The sequence below is a fragment of the Condylura cristata genome, unplaced genomic scaffold (assembly GCF_000260355.1).
Source record: "Condylura cristata isolate star-nosed mole 26May11 unplaced genomic scaffold, ConCri1.0 scaffold00005, whole genome shotgun sequence".
Taxonomy (NCBI): Eukaryota; Metazoa; Chordata; class Mammalia; order Eulipotyphla; family Talpidae; genus Condylura; species Condylura cristata.
The window spans coordinates 55143845-55167124 of NW_004567106.1; the positions used below are offsets into that span (position 1 = coordinate 55143845).

Genomic DNA, 23280 nt, shown 5'->3' on the forward strand with positions numbered 1-23280 from the left:
GGGGGGGTGTCAAACTTGTGTTACAGTGGCTGCGGCAGCTTCATAGTGCTGTGCTTTAACCCATTGTGCCCCCAGGGAAGGCACTGATTCTGCATTTCTCACAAGTTCTCAGGTGATGCTGACATTCAGAGGCCACACATTAACCACTAAATAATCTCACTCTGGAACTTAAAAATCAGCCACATCTACATATTTAAAAGTATATAATTTATATATTTATGTTGAAATGGCATTTTGCCTAAAAGAATTTCAGTAGTTTAGCTTTCCTATTGTAGTCAATTTTGCTAACAGAAATAAGGAAAAAAAATTTTTTTTCCCCGTTCCTTCTTAAATTTGATCATAGTGCCCCCAAGTGGATAAAAACATTACTAGCAGGAAAGAAAAAGGCAACAATTCTCCCTGGGATGGAGCTGTTAATTTATTTTATTTATTTATTTATTTATTTATTTATTTATTTATTTATTTATTTATTTATCTATCTATCTATCTATCTATCTATTTATTTATTTATTTATTTATTTATTTATTTTTGCATTTGCCAGAATCCCCAATCACTGGGTATGGGCTAGTGGGCTAGGTATACCCACACGTACTTCAGAAAAGCCACCATGCTTGCTCTTACTGGTTTCTTTATAAAATACGATAATGTTGGGTTAAATAATCCCCAAATTGTTTAATTCTTAAATTCTGTGCTGCAATGAAGTGACCACAAAACCTAAGAAAACTGTAAAAGATAAAAAAGAGCATCTTCTGCTCCTCTTTTTTCACCACCCCAGAGTCCTCATTGCTGTAATGCTAATGTAGAAACAGTTGATTTAGGGTTTAAGAGGAAAATGGCACTTCACTGGTGACTACAAGGTGGTTCAGTGGGCTCTGGCTAACCACTCGTTTCTCCAACCATGGCTACCAGTAGTTGTCTGTAGCAACAGAGGAATTCTTTGGAAGAAAAAAAAAATTATCTTTCTCTTTGGCATGTACTGTACAGAAACTTAAACATCATTTATTAGCTTGTCAATTACATATAATTTTTATCTCGATGGGTATATATAGAATCAATACATTAAAGGGCCTCAATCCCATGAAAGGGAGACTCTTGATCTGGAAAAGCTTTTATAACATAAAACATCAGTCAAGAGGCTTGGATTGATACTGATTACTTTTTTACAGTAATTTTCTTACATGCACGTATGTTTCTCTCTGCCCATCTCCCTTCCACCTTCAGCATTTATATGCATAAATCCATTTGTTCTTTAACTTTTAGCCTCCTCATTTGTAAGTGTATATCCATGATCTCAATTTTTTTAACTGCTCAAATTAACAAACTCATTTGGTGTAACATTCAAAGGGCAGAAACACACTTGGTAGCATCACACGGTGGCCCTGGAAGTGGCTTACGGGACTAATGAACACTTTTACCTCTTTGTATTTTCCTTAGCTTCCTTAAGCACAGGTAACTAACTCCTCATGTAAAATACCCAGGAAAGTCTCATGTTATTTCATGCTAATTAACAAATTGCTAACATGTCATGTTCATAAAAAAAGCAATTGACCTAAGTAGAAGGGCTAATTAAATGGAGTAAGATAATTAAACGATTCTCAATATGTAATCAAAAATTATGGCTGGAAGTGTTTCACAATGTTGTCTTTTTGTTTTCAAGTATCTGCCTATCTGCAAAATTCTAATCAGTGTATCCATATGCATAAAAGACAGATATAGTGCAGATGTTAATTTGTTGCATGATAGAAATCAGGTGTTCAATTACAAATAATCGGGTGTATGAGAGAACGTCCAAGAATTCCATTTAGCCGAACACATGCCTCTCCACCAACAAATGACTGCAAAGCATTCATATTGGAATTAACTAGTAGCATGCACACAAGAACATCACATTCAAGTCCTTTATTATCCTCATTATATAATATTCACATCTCCAGCACTGTGAGGTACTTAATTTGCCACTGATTTAGAAGTTTGAATATTTGACGATCTAAATTCTATTATATGTGCATTCTTTTAAAAGGATGATTTTGATTTTTCATCTGAATTCTGGAGCACATTAACATAAATTTTTGTACCCTATCCTTTCATTCAAACAATCAAAACCACTTCCCATTGTTGTAAATTCCTTGAACTAGGTATATGGACTAAGATTTTAATAAGTGAAGTCTACTGAAATAAAGCCGTCCCCAAATAGTATTTGAATGTCATTTTAGCAAAGTACTTGTCTGTCATACTGCATATTAGCAAGCTGATGAGCAGGGATTTCAGTATATTCATTTGGCTAAAAAGACTGTAGGTTTGCTTTTTCTATAATTTACTACAAAGGTACAGGCTTGAAACTACTGATGAATTAAGATATTCACTGTTCCAGGACTATATACTGACTCAAGAGAACCTAAAGGATGAATAGATATCAGACTAGTGCTAAACTGTATGTCCTAAATTAACACCTTAATATTCAGAGTTTGTAAATTGGTTATTCAATAACTAATAGGGCCATGCCTTTGAAATCTTAAGCAATACTTAAGATTAGAAACCATACAGGAAAGTAAGGAAAGGACCATTTAATTAGATAAAGATGAAAAGGAGTGTACATCAATAGGGACTCCATTAAAGAATTAAAGGACTATATGAAGGTTTTTAAAAACTGCATTTTTATTCAATTCACTTTCTTATTGAAGTGAAATCAATTTCAAAGTATGTGACTAAGGTGCCTTACTCATTAAGAAAATCAGTGCTATTTCTGAGTATGTGGTAACCAGCAAAGCCTCAAAAATCATTCAAAGGTAAGTACTGAAAGGGATAATTTTTATAAACCATGAGATGCAAAATGGTGACCTCTGGCTGGCAATGTGCCTTCACAGTGCAACATGAAAAATATCTATTTTGAGTTTCTTTTCATGTTCTCTTGACTTCCATCACCCTGATTAATCTATTCCTCATGACCTTATATTTGATCACTTCACACATTTTATCTGACTTGCTTAGGCTTTGGTGGCATTTGGCATTTGTGAACTTTTAATGTGATCACTTAAGTACTGTGGATTACTAGGCAGTCATGCCTACTGGCTAGAGAACAGCTCTAAGATCAGGCAAATGAGTTTTAATGATGGTCACTTTAGAGTTGTATAACCTTAACCTCTTTATGCCCCATTAATTTGTCTTTACATGAATGTTAGTATCAATTATACCATATAAATGGTAAATGTCAGAAATCAAATATATCACATAGCATAAGAACTAAAAGTATAGGTAACATTATATAAAAGTATCATCAAATAAGTCATATAACTATATCAGTTGTAAAAATTAAAAATTTTATGTCTGTGTGTATATCAATGTATATGCACATATTTAAAACAGTTATTTTATTTTGATGTCACAGTTGTAAGAAATCATATGCTCATCAGCTTGCTAATATGCAGTATGACAGACAAGTACTCTAAGTCTACTAGATAATGATGTATGTCTTATTTTAAAAATTGCCAGTTACTGTTATGGAATATTGCTATTTTGATCACCTGACTTTTAGGGAAAGGACATAGTTGTTAATGCTATCCTATTATATCAACCACATAATCCTTCAAAAATTAGCAGAGTATATTCTTGTGTCTGAAGGAGGCATATGTATTTGAAACTTTGACAAGAATCACAAGGCAAATGGATCCTGTTTTAAAAATTGGGGAGATGCAATATTGAGTCCAGTATCAGTGAAAGTAACTAAGGTGTTTCTTAAGTGCTCTTGGAACTTTTGAAAAAAAATATTCCACTCTAAGTCTTTCTCTCTTAGACAGACTTGAGGATATGGGAGGATAATAAAACTTTTTAGGCTAATTCATTTTAACCAGGAATTGGGATTGGAACTAGAACTTTAAGTCCTGTTGAACCATGAATACATTTACAAGTTGCCGTGTGGTGCTAATAGAACTGTAATTTATATAACTGTATATGCTGACATCATTCTTTACTGAAATAGTTTCCTCTCGAACTGTGATAAGCATTAAAGTAAAATCATGAAGATAATAATCAATACCTAGATATCTGAAAGCAATTTAGGAATTCAACTAGTGTTAGAGCAATTTAAAAATCATAGTAAGTTTTAAAATACATGAACTTTATGCTTGCGAGTTCAATAATCCAATAAAAAACTCAATTGTACCACATTAAGGAAACATTTAAAATTTTATGATTGTTAACCTTTCTTAACCATAGATCATTTGAACAAATTCTGTTGTGGGTATGCTCTTGAATTTGGAACTAAATTTATATCTCAGTTCTTACAAATATGCAAACTAATTATTTCAGAATGAATGTAGAATGACACTTTAATTAGTAATACATCTCGTGGCAATTAAGATTCTCTTGCCTCGCTCAGCAATTAAAATGGCAAGACATATTATGAAGGTCTCACAATTCTGCATACCTCTTCCTGCAATTACCGTAAGAAACACTTTAAGAAACACCAAAGTTACTATCCATTCAGGGCAGACTTGGTAGCAGGATAAACACTTTCTCCTTCTGATTTAGTAATTCTTCATTTTACTGACATTACCCATCAATCATTATTGCAATTTGTGTTATCATAGAGTTCAATTTTTCATTTTATATAACTCATTACAACCAAGTGCATGCTGTAGGGAAAATTTTCATTAAGAAATAATTTTAACCCATTTTTTTCATGATGTGACTTTAATGGTCACACATTAAATACAGTGATTGTTGCCAGTAGGAAAATCTGAGTGGTAGAAACGGGAGCTCTCACAGTTACCGTAAGTGAATGTGTAGTAGGTAGAGACATAGCACAAAACTGCTGATAGTCAGTGGGCCAGGTAAAGAGAAGCACTTTTATTTTTAACTTCTAAATGTTTTACAAAGTGGTATTATGAGGTGTCTTATATACTCCTTTTAACTATTATTTCATAATTCCAGTTTTTGGTAATGCATATGTTACTGTGGTAATGAGAAAAAATATCCCCATATGAAATGTAAAATACTGTATATATGAAATATCATTAGCACAAAATTAAAAATTTATTTGTAAATTACAGCTTGAATTACCTATTTTCTGTGGATCATAGCTAAAAAGTATTGACCGGTAATTGCATGCCAGGCACGTCAGCTATAACTCACTTAACCCTTCCATCATATTTTAAAATAAGCGATTACAAGAAGAACTGCAACACAGGGAAGCAGTCCCCCCAAATTACACAGCACTGGTTATGGCCTGGCACCCCAGCCACACTGCTGGGATATGACTTTGTCCTCTGGCAGTTTTCATTGCACCTTAAAATATTTCATCAGTTATTCATATCTTTCATTATAAATCCACCTAATGCTTTCATTACCTCAGATATATTTTATAAGTCCAATGGTTCAACTCTGAGGAAACCATGTATATTTTAGCAGTTTAGAAGTGAAAGCCCATTCTGGAAGGCATAAACATCTGGGGCAGACAACCAAATCAGTAACAACCCCGATGTCTGACTAAAATTCTGGTTGCCAGAGTGTGAGGAAGATGGAAAGCAGAGAATGGTTGGGGGTGATGGGGGGTGGGGAGGGCTGTAGACTGGGGTAGAGGGATTTTGGTGCACTGGGGATGGAAGTGGTGTGGCCATAGGCCTCTGAAACAGTGTGGAAAACAACCTCTATTAAAAAAAATCCTGGGTTTCTCTGGTGGTACAATGGGTTAAGTCTCAGCATTACGAAGCTATCCACAGCCACTACAGCATGAGTTCAATCCCCAGTCAGGTTGCTGACCCCATGGCACAGCAGACCTCTCCCTCTCCTGACCTGCCCGCTGCTCTCCTCAGCAGTGTACTTCGTCGATCTGCCTGTTCTGCTCCCCACTCTGTCTCTGGTGAATCCTCTCACTCTGTGCACCTTTGGCCTGTACCCCAGTTCTTCTTACATAAAAATAAATAAAATCTTAAAAAAAAAATCCTTTCAAATGTCCTTAACTGTGGTTAAGGTCAGGGTAAAAATGAAACCTATGGAAACTTAATTTCCTTTTAATAAAAAAGGGAATAGCTTTGTGTCCAAAGGAAAAAGTTACTAACCTTGTCCACCATCTCCCCCGTATTTGCATTGTCATATAACTTTTGTGCTTTATTGTAGTTAGTTACTCATTTTCCACTGCTTGACTCACTTCAGGCCCAGATGGTTATTTGTATTATTTAATGATTTCTTCTATCTTGATCATTATGGCTTCTATCACTCTAGTAGTCTGCACACTTGAGCCTTAGGAGTCCTTAAATACGTGCCTTCTTTAGTATTTGTACACACAGTTCTCATTAACCACAGGGACAGTATTTACAGGTTTTCATATTACCCTATCCTTGGTCTTTCCACTAACCAAAAGGAACAGTGAAACTGATGGTCTCCTGACTTGGAACCATTTTTGTGTGTAGATATATTAACACCTGCAAAGAGTAAAAAAGAAAAATAAGTCTCTCTTTAGTAATTTTTAAAATTTTGGTGGGATGTTTTGAGATGTAGCTAAAATAGATTCTGTGGCATTTATGATAGCTTTCTAACTAGGCTGTCAAAGTTATGGAAGAAGCAACAGAGATTGTTTGTATGGTTATGTTTTGCCAACTTAAATTGTTCTACATTTTACAGTTTTCTTCATTTTCTGGCCTGGGCTACTAGGTTAACAGCTGTTCTATTTCAGTAGGGAAGATAATTAGCTTTGTACCTTTATTTCTTTTGCTGGATGTCTGTGGAAGTGTCACTATTTTAAAATCAAATTACATCCTATTATTCAAAGAATCTGGACTCCCGTGTTAACAATCCCAGTGTTGATGATGTGAGCATAAAAATCAAAGAGGTTTGCATGTTTTAAACTTCTAATCATCTTGGAGTCATCTATACCCTTCAAGATAGTAAGTTAATAGAAAGGGAAAATTCAATTAAAAAATTCAATGTAATATTTAATCGTGTTGATAAATACTAACTGAATGTCTGAGTTGATAAAACCAAGCATGTGTTCAGCACCTGGTCAGGTCAAACAATGGTGAATAGTGAATAAAAAGCTCCAGTTCACATGCAACTAATATCACGAGAGAGAGATGTAGTATGAGCTGCTATAATTTCACAATGAAGAGTGTTTGGGGTATCTAGTAGCACAGGTTTAGAATGTTTGAGCGAGTCTGACATTGAAAGATGAGGAGCATCAAGAAATTTCCATACGGTCCCTTAACTTCAATGTTAAAAATCAACCGATTGTCAATTACTATTTAATTCTTATCTACTATGTCCTGATGCTCTGTGGGCAAAGTAATGACTCATGCCTTCAGGAATGATGATATAGCTGTAAGACAGAAAGATATGGAAGTCTGAGTAGGAAGAATTTGGTGAAAGCAAAAAAGGATCTCATGTGCAGTTGGGAAAACAGCATATTGGTATCCCCACTGGTAAACCTTTAAAGCTCAGTGTTATTGTGTAAACCTAACATTCACATTCTCACCAATTGTACTCTTAAGTACATACTCAAGAGACTATGCATGTGGGTTCCAGGAGATATACACAAGATATGCACAGCAGCACTGCCTGAAAGGCCAAAAATCTGGAAATAACTCAAAAATTTGATGTAATACAGAATTATATTTATAGGGAGGCATATGAGTAAGATTATATGGAAATACTCAAATGTACATATATATGTGTGTGTGTATATGTACATATACACACTTATATACACATACACATACACACACACACACACATAAAAATGTACAGATTCTTGTCTGAGACCTTGGTCCAGGACCCTGGGCAGACTGGACTGCTTGCTGCTCTTCCAGAGATCTAGTTCACACTCAGAGAACAAGAGAGGAATGCTTATGTGCACTGTCCAGTTCTGCTTAGGCCAAGTCTACTGCATTCCCAGGGGCCAAAGCAAATCACACGGCTGAGCACACAGTTGGAGAAGACAATACATAGGGTCAAGGATGTGAATTCAGAGAGTCACTTATTGGGACCATTTATATAGTTGATCTATCACATGTATGAAGAACATAACTTCTAGTTCAATGTACCTCCTTCTTCAGTATAACAGAGAGCAGATTTGATCATTTTTTCAGAATTCTGTCTAAGGAAGGTGTCAGGCAGAAGACAGAAGAGGGAATGCCCAGTCCTCTAGTGTCAGTAGGCTATGGTGAAAAGCGGAAGACAGGGAAGGCAGGCTATTAATGGCACATCATGGAGAAGAGTGGTGAGGTGTCTTTCCCACTTTCCACTCCACATCTGTCATACAGATTGTGCTGTAACAAAGTGGGGGCGGGCCGATGGGACACAGGCAGGGCCAGGGCCTCTGTGGACTCCTGTGGTATTAAAGGGTCCACAGTTTCCCCAAAACCAGGATGGGGACTAAGTTACTTGGCAGTTAGCTGAGAGTCTGCTCAAGAAGATTATAGAGAAATGCCCTTTCTTGGAATAACTGTATTATGAGAAACATGTAACTTGCTACCAGAATGGTTGGGTGGCTAAGTAAAAGGGTGGGAGAAATAGGGCTGGGTTAGTAAAAGCAACTTCAGGTCAGTGATCTATGTGGCTGAAGTTACGGGTTTGTTTGAATACATATTGTGTGGGGCAATGTTTTGGAAGTATTTAGGTATAGGTGAAACACTAAAAATTTAATCCCATGGGCAAAGGGATACCATTATAGGTAGGTTTGTTTTAGTAAAGCTACAAATATTCTCCCTAAATTTCTGAATGATTTCTATAAGAAATCATACAAGAGTCACTAACAGTCTTTTTTATGAGGGCTAGAAGTTGAGCTGGGAATGGTAGAAGGAATGGAAAAGAATGCATCAGTAGGAAATACTGCAGGGATGCAGAGATTGACCACTAAGGTGAGGAGCAAATGATTAATAAAAGAAACTACAAAATGAGGTTAAGTGGCAGAGTATAATTCTGCCAAGTTCACAAAGCTAGAAACTGCTGATATTCAAATTTTTTCTGACCTTTGCTCTGTATTCTTGTTATACTCTTTTAAACCACTGTAAAATTAAAGATCTCCTTCAGAAGTACCAACACATGAAATAAAGTCATGTTCATACTTTTTGAACGGTAACAAACTATTTTTTTAAAAATTGTACTTTTCCTCTGTGAATACTGATGATTCAGATTCCTCTTTGAATATTGATGCCCTTTATCTTTAAGACAATGACTCCAAGATGATCAGCAATGTAATACTTGCAAACTCTTTGCTCTTTCTGTTCACATCACCACCACTAGGATTGTTAAAGTTGTGATGGTTCCTATTATACCAGAACACACATCCATCTGGCCCAAGCTGATTGGCTCTCTTCCCCACTACCACTCACTTATAATGATCACACATTTCTACTCTAGACACAGCACTGTGGCTGTGACAGTCTATTTTGCTACCAGTGTCCAAGTCTATATGATCATAAAGAAAGGCTCTATTCCTTCTGACTGCATGTTATCATTTATGGAGTGAATGCTGGAATTAAAATACTACTAGGCAAGTTGGGATTAATGAAGAGAGTCCTTTAGAAAATTTCTGTATTTTTACACACTGTCTGAAAAATACAGCACTAGCACACATTTTCTCCCATAGGTCTCTGCCACCTGTTCCCTAAGCCAATTAACTGCTTCTGTCAGGGGCTTCCAAATAAGGTCAGTTTTGCCGTGATATAAGTTGAGCCCCATCGTTGGTGCTGCTCTTCACTACTGACGTGTTCTGTCTACCCTGCTTTCTAATCCACACAGTCTTCAGGCTCCTAAATTTTTTCCTAATTGACTCTGACTCTTTCAAATCCTTACAATTCTTGAGAGCAGTCAGCCATCTTTTGCTTGCATACAAGAACTGGGGTACAGGCCAGTGGTGCAGGAGGTGAGAGGACTCACCAGAGACAGAGTGGGGAGCAGAACAGGCAGATCAATGAAGTACACTGCTGACGGGAGCAGCAGGCAGGTCTGGAGAGGTCTGTTGTGCCATGTGGGTCATCTCTCTGGCCGGGGATGGAACTCAGCCATTACCATGGGTCATCAAAGGTGGTAGTGCTAAGACTTAAACAGAAGGCCACCATGGAGGCCTCAACCTCCCATTTATGAGTCTATCTCTCTGACAGCAAGGTGCGGGTCCCCTTTTAAATTTGTCATCTTCCTGTCCGATGTTGGGGAGAATATTTTCTTTTTTTATTGAGATAACTTTGGCTTACAACACTGTATGGGTTTAGGGGAACCCATTCACAGCTCCTCAGATGTGTGAAACATGTCTGTCATAAAAGCAGACCATAGGTTTTAGCACCCTAGAGCCAGGTGAGAATGGCAAAGAAGCAGTTTCAAAACCCCAATGACACCTGGCGATTACTTTCATAAAACATTAGCAGATATAATTTGACTAATTATTCAATTACACAAAAGTTATTCAGGCCTATCAGTCCTCCCTTGAGTGAAGCACATATAAAACTAGAAGTTACAGCATACAGTACCTGAGATGAAAGTAAAATGGATTTGGCATGTAAAAATTGTCAAGACCAAAAAAAAAGTCAAGATCAACAACTTGTATCAACAACTTGCTAATGTCACATCTAGCAACATCTGATATACTGTTAGAGATATATAGATCAAGTAGTATTTGTCCAGTAACTTAAAGCTAGAGAATTAAAACAAGTTATTGCACTAAATGTATAAAAGGTATCACCAGTTATTTAAAATACCATGCTTTAAAAGCATTTACCTTTTTAAAAATAGTCAGAATTTACTAAAATAAAGTAAAGGAGAAAGCTTCATCTTACTCCCTCTCACCTGCCATAAACTAATCTCCAGATGTTCTTTTTGAGAACCTGAGTTTATTTCTTACATAAATCATTCAAGTCAGTTACTTAGGCATGGTTGAAAGCACTTATGAAAAATTTCAATTTCCCCCCACTGGACAGAGAACACAAAATAAAGTTCCCAACAAACACAAACAGATCACCACCACTACCTACATTCATAATAGTTGTCTAATACAAATGCAAATTAAAACCTAATCATTAAGCAGATGGCCCTTTTGGGGGATATAACTTTTCTGCTCTCAAGGAATTAGCGAGAATTTGTGCATGTCTATTTCCCCATCAGTCTTTTAGCATTTGCTTCTAAATATAATGAAATGATAATGTTTCAAGCTAGAAGGTTTTATTACAGCTCAGGGGTCTATTATTTTTCAAAATAACATTTGCTGTAATAATGATTGTTACCAGTTAATTAAGCACCTACTATTCAAACAACACTGTACTATAGCTCATTTCATGCTCAGGACAATCCAACTTGATGACTGAGAAAAGAGGTCTGTGAAGGACAAAAAATGACAAGGCTAGTGGGCCTCCCTGGTGGCCTTGAGAATATGCTAAGAAATCCCCAAATGTATTCTTTCTCCAGGTTGTCCTCATTTCTGCCATTTTTAAAAAAAAAATATTTATTTATTGGCCCTCCCTGGTGGTGCAGTGGGTTAAAAAGCAGCACTAAGAAGCTAACGCCACTTCAACATGAGTTTGATCCCCGCCCCGGAGGTGACCCCATGGCGTGACAGACCTCTCCTGACCCGCCCGCTGCTCCCCTCAGCAGTGTACTTCATCGATCTGCCTATTCTGCTCCCCACTCTGTCTCTGGTGAACTCTCTCACTACCCCTGCACCTCTGGGCTGTATCCCAGAGATTTAAAATTTATTTATTCATACAAGAACTTGGGTACAGGCCAGAGATGCAGGTTAGTAAGAGGCTTCACCAGAGACAGAGTGGTGGGCAGAATAGGCAGATCGACGAAGTTCACTGCTGAGGGGAGCAGCAGGCGGGTCAGGAGAGGTCTGCCGCGCCATGTGGGTCGGCTCCCTGGTGGGGGATCAAACTCAGATGTGCTAGTAATGAGACTGACCCCAAGGCCACCAGTGAGGCCTGCAGCTGTTGCTTTTGGTGGGAAGGCTGGGAGGCAGCCAGTTTGGTGCTTATCCTGCTCTTCTCTCTGGTCGCTGAACTGTTGTCTCCCACTGCAGTAGGAGAGAGCCAGAGCCCTTCAAATCTCACCATGCAAAGGAAATGAGATTTTATATATGAAGATTTCCAAACCTTTCAACACAGCTACTCATTCAACAAATGTTTAAATAGTTAAGCATAACTCCATACAGAAAGAAACAGAGTGATATGGTAAGGGTATCTGACCCACCCATAACACTTTCATAATTACATATTTATGACGTTTTCATTTGCTTTTTCTTATAAAAGCCATCAGCTGCATGCAGACTTCTGCAAGATCCTCATCAGAGTGCTTCTGCACAACGGTGACAGCTAATTTAATTTTCTTCTTTTCAGTTGCAGACTTAATTGTCATAATAGTCATTTGTCTTATTAGTTTCATTTTTCTTTTGGTTAAGAAAATAACATCATGACTGGGAAAATGTTACTTAATAAAAATGGGGACAGCATTTCTGAGCTTTCAGTTCATATCTTTACTTCACCACTAGGCTATGCTAAAGGATAGATATACCATTTTAGCCAAGAACACTTCTGATTTTTAGCTACCCAAAAATAACAGGAAAATAAATTCAAAGCTAGATATGAATTATTTAATCACTCAAAATCTGCTTGGCAATTCATTTAACAGGCTTACTTAAGAGTTAGTTAATATAATTAGCTTTTTGAATAAAATTAAATGGAATAAATGAATAGATGAACCCATTTGTTTTTTTTAATCAGATATAAGTCATATTGGTAAAGTCCACTTTGGTTTTAGGAGCATTACATAGTCATTTATTTTATCCAAATTAAATCTTTTCATTTTTATGTCATCAGTTCTGTTTTTAAAAAGTATAATGTGTAGTCATGGATTGATTATCAGAAATATAAACAGACGCATTTTTCTTTCTGCTTCAGAAACAATATTATTTTAAAACTCAACAATGCAGAATCAAACGCTACTTCATTTATCATAGGTATTTTTTTTACATTAAACTATGCTCTATTCTCCATACATTGTGTTCAGAACTCTTGAAGTTTTAATTTATGCATGTAGCTTGTTGTCATTTTTATTACTTTTCTCTTAAAACTAAGGCACACACAATTTTAATCATCATACTTATATAATGTATATCACTGCTCGCTAATTGTATGAGGCACTAAAGTTCAAGTACGTCTAAAAAACTTGCAATTAGGGGCCCTCCCTGGTGGCGCAGCGGGTCAAAGCACAGCGCTGAGAATCTAAAGCAGTTTCTGCATGAGTTCGATTCCCACCTGCCCCGGAGGTGACCACATGGTGTGGCAGACCTCTCCTGACCCACCCACTGCTCCCCTCAGCAGTGTACTTCATCGATCTGCCTGTTCTGCTTCCCACTCTGTCTCTGGTGAAGCCTCTCACGGCCCCTGAGCCTCTGGCCTGCACCCCAGTTCTGTATGCACAAATAAATAAATCTTTAAAACAAAACAAAACAAACAAAAAACCTTGCAATTAGGAGCACAAAAATTCAAGGTAACATTCTAAAATATTTCTTTAGGGACAAAGTAGAGGTGATATATATGCGATAAATGAATTAAAGAGAATGCATGTAAACTAGTTCACATAAGAATAATATACTTGCTACTCACATTTATTAAGAGAGAGAATAGGTTTTTGCAACTAGAGTTCCCCAAAACTTCACAATCTAGTTTGGAAAAGCACTATGAAGACAAAAATCCACAAGCTCCCAATTTATTACTTAATCCACTTGATAAATCTATCTGCAGGAGGCTTCCATATTTTAAAGCTAAATTAATGTTTTTTAAATTTATCTTTTTCAATTATTCATTACTCATTATTCATCTGTTAATTACTCATGTTAGAATGACTCACTGACAGAACACAATGCAGCCCATAGCAACACACTATTCATTTATTACTCCCATTACAGTCCTGTCTCAGCAGATGATAGAGCTCTTGGAAAGGTTAGTGGACTCTGTCTCCTTCCATGTAACCAAATTCTCTAAAATCCATACATCAACTAGCTCCAAAAAGATGAACATAGTTGATGTGGGTTAAATCTCACTTACATGTATAGACTTAAATCTATACAGAGGGGTAATAGTGACTGACTGCTACTATTACCTCCAATATTGGCACTAAACACATACAAAATATGATGTTCCTAACTTCACAGGCTACCTGACACATCAACTAGCAGAACAGCACCACAGCTTTTTTTCAGTTCTAGAGTTTCTTCCTTTTATCTACCATGCCCTGAAGAGACAACTGAATCTGGAAATTCCTGGTAGTATCTTCAAGCAATGGCAGATAAATTAACGTGGCCAAGATCTGAAGTATTCCTGATTTGAGGCCAGGTAAGCAGTACTATCAAGATACTGCCAGCTACTGTGGCACGAGTTTGAAACCCATACAGGGAGCTAGCTTCCCATTTCTCGTGCCATCTGCTATAAATAAAGGACTTGGTGGTGCAAGGGGTTAGGTCTCAGCACTGTGAAGCTATCCACAGCCATTGCAGCGTGAGTTCGATCGTGGCCAGAGAGCTGACACACATGGTGCAGCAGACCGCTGCTGTATATCTGCTGGTACCCTCAACAGTGTATTTCAGTAGATTTGCCTGTTCTGTCCCCTACTTTGTCTCCCCCACCCCGCACCTCTGGACTACACCCCAGCTCTTGTATGCATAAATACTTGTTTTTATTTATTTATTTATAAAAGGACTCACTGCAGTGCCTGGAACATACTCCAGTAATCTCAAAGCACTCCACAGCAGCACACCAAATATCATTGGCTCTTCCAGAGCTCCTGTGCATGTACAGGCTGTTATGTTACTGGAAGCCCCTTGCCCACTATCCACTTGCTAAATTAATCCTTTAAGCTGCATCTCAAAAGTCAGGTATCTCAGGAGACACATTGACTGTCACCAGCTAGAATTAGGTATTCCTTCCCATTTCCCTCTCACAGAACTATCATTTAACTACTTGTAAACAAGTCTAAATCCCTGACTGCCAATTCCATCAGGCCTGAGGCATCTTCCACTGAGGTTATATTGGTGGAACCCAAGTAGGGGTTCAAAACATGTCTCCAATGAAGATCTGGCAGTTGAAGGAAAGAAATCCTAGGAACTCCATCCACATCATGAACTGAGTCATGGTTAGACTTGACTTTGTATTAGTACATTCAAAACGCCATGTAGTGAGCTGCCCAAATGATGGGTCCCTCTCTAACAGCTCCCCCCCCCAAAGTCATTGTGTTCTGGGTGAGACTGGCTCTTCTCTGCATTAACTGACATCCCAATCAAGCAAGTAACAGAGTCACTGGCGCACCCCCACTGCAGTGTACACCTATGGGCTGCCCCCTGCTCAGTCGAACTGTATTTAGCCTAAAGGGTCTGAGAGGATCCTTGATGGCTACCAGCATGCACCTCTACAACCTTGGTGATAGAGCTCTGGACCAGGGGACCTCTCCATGGACAGGACTGGGCTTTCTTCACACTGCTACACTTGTGAAGCTTAGGGTAAGCCATCATAGGAACCCTTTTTCTCCAACATAGGAAAAACAGCTGCATTTTCTTCTAATGGTGGACACCCTTAGGCTAGGATTTGGCTGAAGCAAGTCCCAATGTGTTGATCTCATAAAGATCTATGTTTTTAAAAAATCTATTTTATTGCATTCAAGAGCTCAGGGCTGTCCCTCAAGGACAAAGAAAATGAAGCCCAGGGCCAATGCTGACCCTTGGCTAACCCTGGGAGACAGTCCCCGAGTTTACCTGTCAGAGTAATTTCCTCCAAATTAGATTTAGTTTTCACTCACACTTCAGATGAATACTCATATCCCTCCTGCCAGAACTTGTGACTTATACTTAAAGCACCCTTTAGCTTTGATATAGTCTAAGTAAGTTTCACTAGATATGCAAACCTAACTTCTAGATTTGTTTCTATCACTGTATTTTGAAATATATTTCTTAGAAGTTATCTCCATATATACTGTACTCCATTAATGTAAGTGATTATATAATCTCCAAACAATCAAATACCGCCTATTAATGTATTTAGCTACATAGATGTCTATCGTCTTTAAAAAAAAATTAAGTTAGCCTATGTATGTCACTTTTTGAAAAAAACCCTACGTGAACACTGACATACACACTCTTCTGCTAAAATAACAATGACAACACACTGAAATGAAATCTAGCACTTGAGGAGAACAACACCGTCAAGAACACACTCACCCACTATGTTTCATATGAGGTGGTTTATCCATTCTCACTGCCAGTTTAATTTTCAAGTCAGAGTCCTGGCTATTTTTTGGAACTATCATTCGGTGCAAATCAGCTGACTTGGAGCTATTTGAAGTTGGATATAAAATCACCTGTAAGGGAACAAAAAGAAAACATGTAAGTGCACAATGCAGGTGTTTAAGGATCAGAATCTAAATCGTTTATCTGTTTTCCTGGTTGAAAGGGTGTCATGTCTCACCGTGTCCAATAAACCATTTGATTTCTTCCTACACACAGCAGATGGGTTTTCAATAAAGACTCATTTATTTTTTGACAAATATGTGTTTTCATTTATCACATAATGAGTTTTCTTCCTGCATCACTTCATAATAAATTAATAGCACAATGGCTACAGCTGAATTGACAGTTGAAAAATACTCAATAGACAACTATAATTTGAAGGATACTTTAAACTCCTTAGGGCAAAGACATTCAGAAAGGAATGTTCTTTTGAGATTATAGATAGCATGCTTAGAAAGCAAAACTAATTATGTGATCCAGCAAAAGATACCTATTTTAATATTTTCAATGCAATAGTATGAAAGGAAGTCAATTAAAGATGGATGAGATTGATCATGGCAACTATTCTCCAGGTCAGTAGCAAACAGGTTTTTTTTTTTTTTTCTCCTACTGCATGCTTTCAGAACTGTAAAGGCAACATTATAATAATTGAAACAAACTCTTTTTTTTAAAGATTTATTTATTTATTCACACAGAACTGGGGTACAGGCCAGAGATGCAGAGGGCGAGAGGATTCACCAGAGACAGAGTGGGGAGCAGAACAGACAGATCGACGAAGTACACTGCTGAGGGGAGCAGCGGGCGGGTCAGGAGAGGTCTGCCACGCCATGTGGTCACCTCCGGGGCAGGCGGGAATCGAACTCATGCGGAAGCGGCTTTAGATTCTCAGTGCTGTGCTCCAACCCGCTGCGCCACGAGGGAGGGCCGAAACAAACTATTTTTAACAAATATGTCAAATTTGTTGTTTCACAGCACTACAACACAAAGTCAACCCAGGAAATAAAGCCTCCTCTTCAGCTGTTAGATGTCACACCTATAAAATCCCATATGTGTCCTTTCAGTCAGTCTTTTCAAAACTTCTACAAACTTGCATCCATGCCTTAATGGATATTTTTAAATATGAAGCCTGTGCTCTACAGGACAAAATAAAGACATGACATGCAGTGCATTATATTATAAGCAGTTCTTATTTCGAACCATTCTGGAAAGTAAAATAAACAAAATTTGAATGCAAATGGAAAAATCATAAATGTGTTCAGGAATGTTAAAATACTTTGAGTCTAGATGTCCACCAATTTTGGCATGGTCAAACTCTCTCCTCCTCCAAATTGTCTTTGCATGGATAAGTGGAAATATCCACTAAGAAGTTTTTAGGCAAGTTTCTTTTTCTCTCAAGGAAGGACAACTAAGTCCTAAAACCTTCTCCAACTATGCTCAACTTCCAAGTTGTTAAATTTGTCTACTATTTTGAGACTTTTCTCAAGCCTATCCTAAAAGCCATAGCTAAGTGGAATCCAGAATATCTATGCACTTAAGGCTATAAAGGCACATCCAAGAATAGATGAAATGGCATCTGTGAGGTTTTCAAAAATTGGGATTATATGCTAGAATTAGTTATTTTCATTGCTAAAATACCCAATGGGATATTTCACAAATTCTTTTTTGAAATGACCGTAAAGGAAAATACAGTACTTTCTAGCAAATAAATCTGGAATGCTGTCTTTAAAAAAAAAAGCCTGGGCCCTCCCTGGTGGCGCAGCGGGTTAAAGCACAGCACTAAGAAGCTTAAGCCACTTCTGCATGAGTTCAATGCCCGCCTGCCCTGGAGAAGATCCACATGGTGCGGCAGACCTCTCCTGACCTGCCTGCTGCTCCCCTCAGCAGTGTGTACTTCATCGATCTGCCTGCTCCCCACTCTGTCTCTGGTGAAGTCTCTCACCCTCCACATCTCTGGCCTATACCCCAGTTCCATATGAATAAATAAATCTTTAAAAAAAAAAAGCCTGTAATACTAGTTGCCAGTTTCAAACTATACATTCCTGAAGTGGTCATACTTAATCATTTTAGCCTCAAATCAGTAGACAAAGAAATGTCATTATCACTGAAAAGGTGAGTTGAAAAAGACAGATAGAGCACCAGTCCATTCTCTATAGTGATGGATGCTATTTCCCAATCCCATCTCCCAAATCTCCCAAGTGTTTTCTTTCTCCCTACCTTTCTCTATCCTCTTCCTTTTCTTTCTAAAATTTATTTTGGCATGAACCACCTACAGACTTTATTCCTTTTTAATTCTTCCTTCTATATTTATATAAAAGTTGGTTTTGTTCCAAACCCTACAGTCTTGTACTAGAAGAGAACATTTAAGTTAAAACTTTTGAAGATCCCTGTTCTCTAAATGTGGACAATGGGTTAGGGACTGAGGCCCCGAAATAGCTTTAGCTGATGCACCAATGGGGGATCATCTGGCCTAGCACTACACCATTTCTGTCACGCTGTCATTTTCTTACAGGTATTTCTATTTGAACTCAGTGAAAAGATTTACTGCCTATCTTTGCTCAGCTAAACATTTGAGTTCTCACCATGAGAGGACACACAGAAGTCAAACAATACAGATGATTTGGATCCAAGAACGGGTGAGGGTCTCTTCTCTCTGAACAAATGTTTCAGTAATGCTTGATAATGGCCTTCCCGAGTGCCATTATCGGCACTCCCAAGGGTACAGCAGCTACTTGGCACTGGTTGTCTCTGGGTTTATTAACCATCATTTGGTTGGTTATTTTGGTTAGCAAATGTGCAATCAATTCTGTGCTAAGTTTCATCTACTTGAAAGACCTAGAATTTTCTTTCCCTGAGTATACTCTGCTAAAGGTATAAGCATTAACATAGGTAACAAATGGAGGCCCAATGATATGAAATCTTTCTAAAATAACTGAACAAAAAATAATCTGAACTCAGTTTAAAAATGGCCTGTGAAATAGTCTTCAGTGTTCCAACAGCCCATTCCTAAAGTGGTCATACCCCTTAAGATGACAGATGATCAGGCCCTCGTTGGTGGCACAGCGGGTTAAAGCACAGCACTAAGAAGCTAGAGCCACTTCAGCATGAGTTTGATTCTGGCCCCAGAGGTGACCTACATGGTGCGGCAGACCGCCTCTGACCCTCACTCTGCTCCCCTCGGCAGTGAACTTGGTTGGTCTGTCTGTTCTGCCCCCCACTCTGTCTCTGGTGAAGCCTTTCACTCCCCCTGCACCTCTGGCCCATACCCCAGTTCTGTATGCATAAATCTTTTAAAAAAATGATGATCACCAAAAGGAAGAAACTGCCCACGTGCAGAGTCAAGAAGTTGCAAATGAAGGACCAAAGAGTTCTTCTCTGCTACGTAAGAATGCCTATTCAAGGGAATTATCTGCCACATTAGGGTTTTATTACTGTCATTGGGAATTATAACTGGGTAGTTCCCACTTTCCAAGCTTTTCCCAAAGGTAAGCTGCACTGCGGCTCTCCTGTGTATGCTCCCCTGCTGTATCTCGGATGTGTGCCAGAGCAGGACGCGAAGGGTGGGTCGAGCAGTAAGACGCTAACATGAATTTTAGTTCACAGTTCACAAGAGTGCAGTGAGTGAGAGCTCAGCCTCATAGAGATGTCAGAGTACATACAATAGAGACAGGGAGCGGCACTGGGTTATTGCTCTTGACTTGAAAGTATTCTATGCATAGCAGAGATAATGCAACTGCTGTTACCCTTGGTGATCCATGGGTGATCTAGGGCAGACTCATGTTTCCTGGTTTTCACTAGTATAGAACTGCTGCCTGAATCAGTGGTCCTACCAGGATGACCTTCCCTCTATCACCTTTTATCAAAGAAAGGACATATGAAAGTTCTAACAAACAGAATATGAGGAGAAGTGGTGGTCGCTTTGGGAACTATGATTAAAATGAAGGTGATGCCTTCTTCATCCCTGTTACTTACGTGCCAGCCAAATGCAGGCAATCCGATGCCCTTAATTCCCCAGGGGGGCATGAAAGAGCCAGTGATCAGAGGAAAACAGAGCCCTGAAAATCTGTGTTGAAGAAAACTGCCTCTCTGCTTATACCCATTTGTTCCATGGGTAACACTGCTTGGAGCTATTGACATAATGTAATGTGCTAAAGGATTTAGCAGCATCCTATTTACTGCATTAACAGAGTGTTTGCTTTATGACTCGATATTTTTTTTTTTTTTCACAAGCACTTCAACAGTCAGTCAAATTAGTTCAGAGACACAGGTGTGCCTAAAGTTGCTAAGAGCATTAAACAATTTAACAGCTATAGAAACTGATGAAGCAGTCGTATGTATTCTAGATGCACATCTAAATTAAATTATAGCTCTGTACTAACTAGTTTCTTCTTTTGCGAAGTATTTTGTTCTTTGCTATTCATATCTCCTAACCTTTCTGTACACATTTCTGCTTCTTCTAGCTTATTTTTGTCACCAACACTTTAAATGTCTTGTCACTTGCCATGACACAACACATTTTTTATCTTCCATAAAACCAACGTATCTTCTCCATAATAAGATGTCAGCGATATATGCCATCTTTGCTAAGGTGTAATGAAAAACACAAAATGACTTTTTAAGTTTTATTTCAAATTCTGTCAATTTAAGAAACAGGAAGAAAAAAACACACAAATAAATTGTACAATACACATATAATGTTTAGGGCAATATGGATTCTGAAGGAACTTTCTCTTAAAAATACTTACAGGCCCTCCCTGGTGGCGCAGCAGATTAAAGCACAGCACTAAGAAGCTAAAGCCACTTCAGCCAGAGTTTGATCCCTGCCCACCCTGGAGTGACCCACATGGCCCAGCAGACCTCTCCTGATCTGCCTGCTGCTCCCCTCAGTAGTGTACGTCAGTTGGACTGTTCTGCTCCCCACTATGTCTGGTGAGTCCTCTCACTGCCCCTGTACCTCTGGCCTGTACCCCAGTTCTGTAAGCATAAATAAACAAATCTTTAAAAAATACTTACATATGCTGCTACCTCCACACTATTTTCCTCCTATGGAAAGATCCTAATTAAAACCAAGTTACGTGTATTGTGCACATATCATCATCTGGACTTTGACATGTGAACTCATGGCTTTCTACATTTCTAATCTCTATGTCAACAAAGAAAATAAATTTTTTCAACTAAAAAATGAAAAACTAAAAAAACTAAGGGAAAGATTTACAAAACCGAGAGAGGACAAGATAGGCTCAGGGACTAGGCAAGCAATTCACAACTGTGCACTCCATAAACACCAACAACCCCTAAGAAAGCAGACCTTATGACCACAAAACTGTATTGGGGGCCCTCCCTGGTGGCACAATGGGTTAGGATGCAGCACTGCAAGCTGGCTACAGCTGCTTCAGTGCAAATTCAATCCCCAGCCTCAGAGATGATCCACATGGCACAGGAGACCTCTCCTGACCTGCCTGCTGCTCCCCTCAGCAGTGTACTTCATCCATCTGCCTGTTGTGCTCCCCACTCTGTCTCAGGTGAAGCCTCTCACCACCCCTGCAAGCACTCTGGCTTGTACCCCTGTTCTGTGTGAATAAATGAATCTTAAAAAACCATTTTTTTAAAAAAGAAAACTATTGGAAAATAAAAGCAAAATCTATTGTGCATACAATTTTAGCTCAAATATGGATGCAATCAACAAGTCTTGATGGAACCAGAACAGATTTCACAGCAGAGTGACAGTTGCAATTTGGAGTCTAAATGAACACTAAAGATATGCAGGACAAAATATACAAAGGAACTGAGAAAAACACTGTGCCTTAGAAAAAGACATATAATCCTAAGTTGATATTTTTATTACTTTGGGTTCCCAAGCTTGTCCCTAGATTTGATCATTATGTCTTTGTTCCTTGGATCTAGTCTATTTCCATTTCTTGCCATTAAAAGAACTTCAACTGGCCCTCCCTGGTGGCGCAGCGGGTTAAAGCACAGCACTGAGAAGCTAAAGCCATTTCCATATGAGTTCGATTCCCGCCTGCCCCGGAGGTGACCACATGGTGTGGCAGACCTCTCCTGACCCGCCCGCTGCTTCCCTCAGCAGTGTACTTCATCAATCTGCCTGTTCTGCTCCCCACTCTGTCTCTGGTGAAGCCTCTCGCTGCCCCTGAGCCTCTGGCCTGTACCCCAGTTCTGTATGCACAAATAAATAAATCTTTAAAAAAAAAAAAGAACTTCAACTAATACAATTATATTTTCTGCCATGTCAATTCTCTTTACCTCTTTAGAAAAGGGACTGAATTCTGTGGAACACTAACTTTTAAGGACTAGAAGGAAGTGAACTCTGGAATTGAGGTCAGAGGTCAAAGAAAAACCATAAGGTATGACACATTCCATTCAAGGGGCGGGGGGAGGGAGTGCAGAAAAGTCCATCAGTGTTAGATGACAACTGAGAGCTCAAGCATGGACCAGGAGGCCAGAGGTTGGCTAAGTAACACAAAAATCATGGGAAAAAAATCAACAGGAGAAAGTTCAGGTGAACCACACTGCAATGACTTGAGAGGCAAAATCTGAGGAATGTGGAGCTCTTCAATTAAGTCTTAAGTCAACAAGTTCTGGCAAGTTGGGCAAAATCACTTCAGTCAAAAAGGACTTTACCGGAGAAGGAGGAGGCCTGAGGAAGCCACATGGAGCAGCAAGCGTGTGATGAAGAAACCATGCTTGTTTCCTGACCCTGGACTGTTTAAGGCAGATGTGGGTGAGAGACCCATAGGGAGGTGACTATGGCAGTGTTTATATGGATTTTGATTTTGCTCTTTGCCTCCCAGACTTGTCTGGTCATCTCTGACCCTTTTTCATGGGTCCTGGCAAGAAGGTGCTTTAGTCTTGTGGCAGCTTTCAGGCCTTCCTTTGGGTCAATCCCTTTTGGGTTGACTTTTGCCCACAAGGGGATGGGTAACTTCAGGTGTTTGATTTAGAAGTTATATTCTTGTGTTCCGTATTGTATATATATTGTATTAAAGTCCCTTTTCATTAAAGGGGCGGG

At 38.7% G+C, this 23280-nt stretch overlaps 1 protein-coding gene across 4 annotated transcripts in view; it reads right to left on the reverse strand.

Moving 5' to 3' along the window:
• CADPS2 (Ca++-dependent secretion activator 2) overlaps positions 1-23280 on the reverse strand; it is a 392026-nt gene that overhangs the window by 159608 nt on the left and 209138 nt on the right. For all 4 annotated transcript variants that reach the window (XM_004676989.2, XM_004676986.2, XM_004676984.2 and 1 more), the window contains exon 8: positions 16188-16327. In XM_004676989.2, the coding sequence (XP_004677046.1) occupies positions 16188-16327 (140 nt within the window). The remainder of the gene's footprint in view (positions 1-16187; positions 16328-23280) is intronic.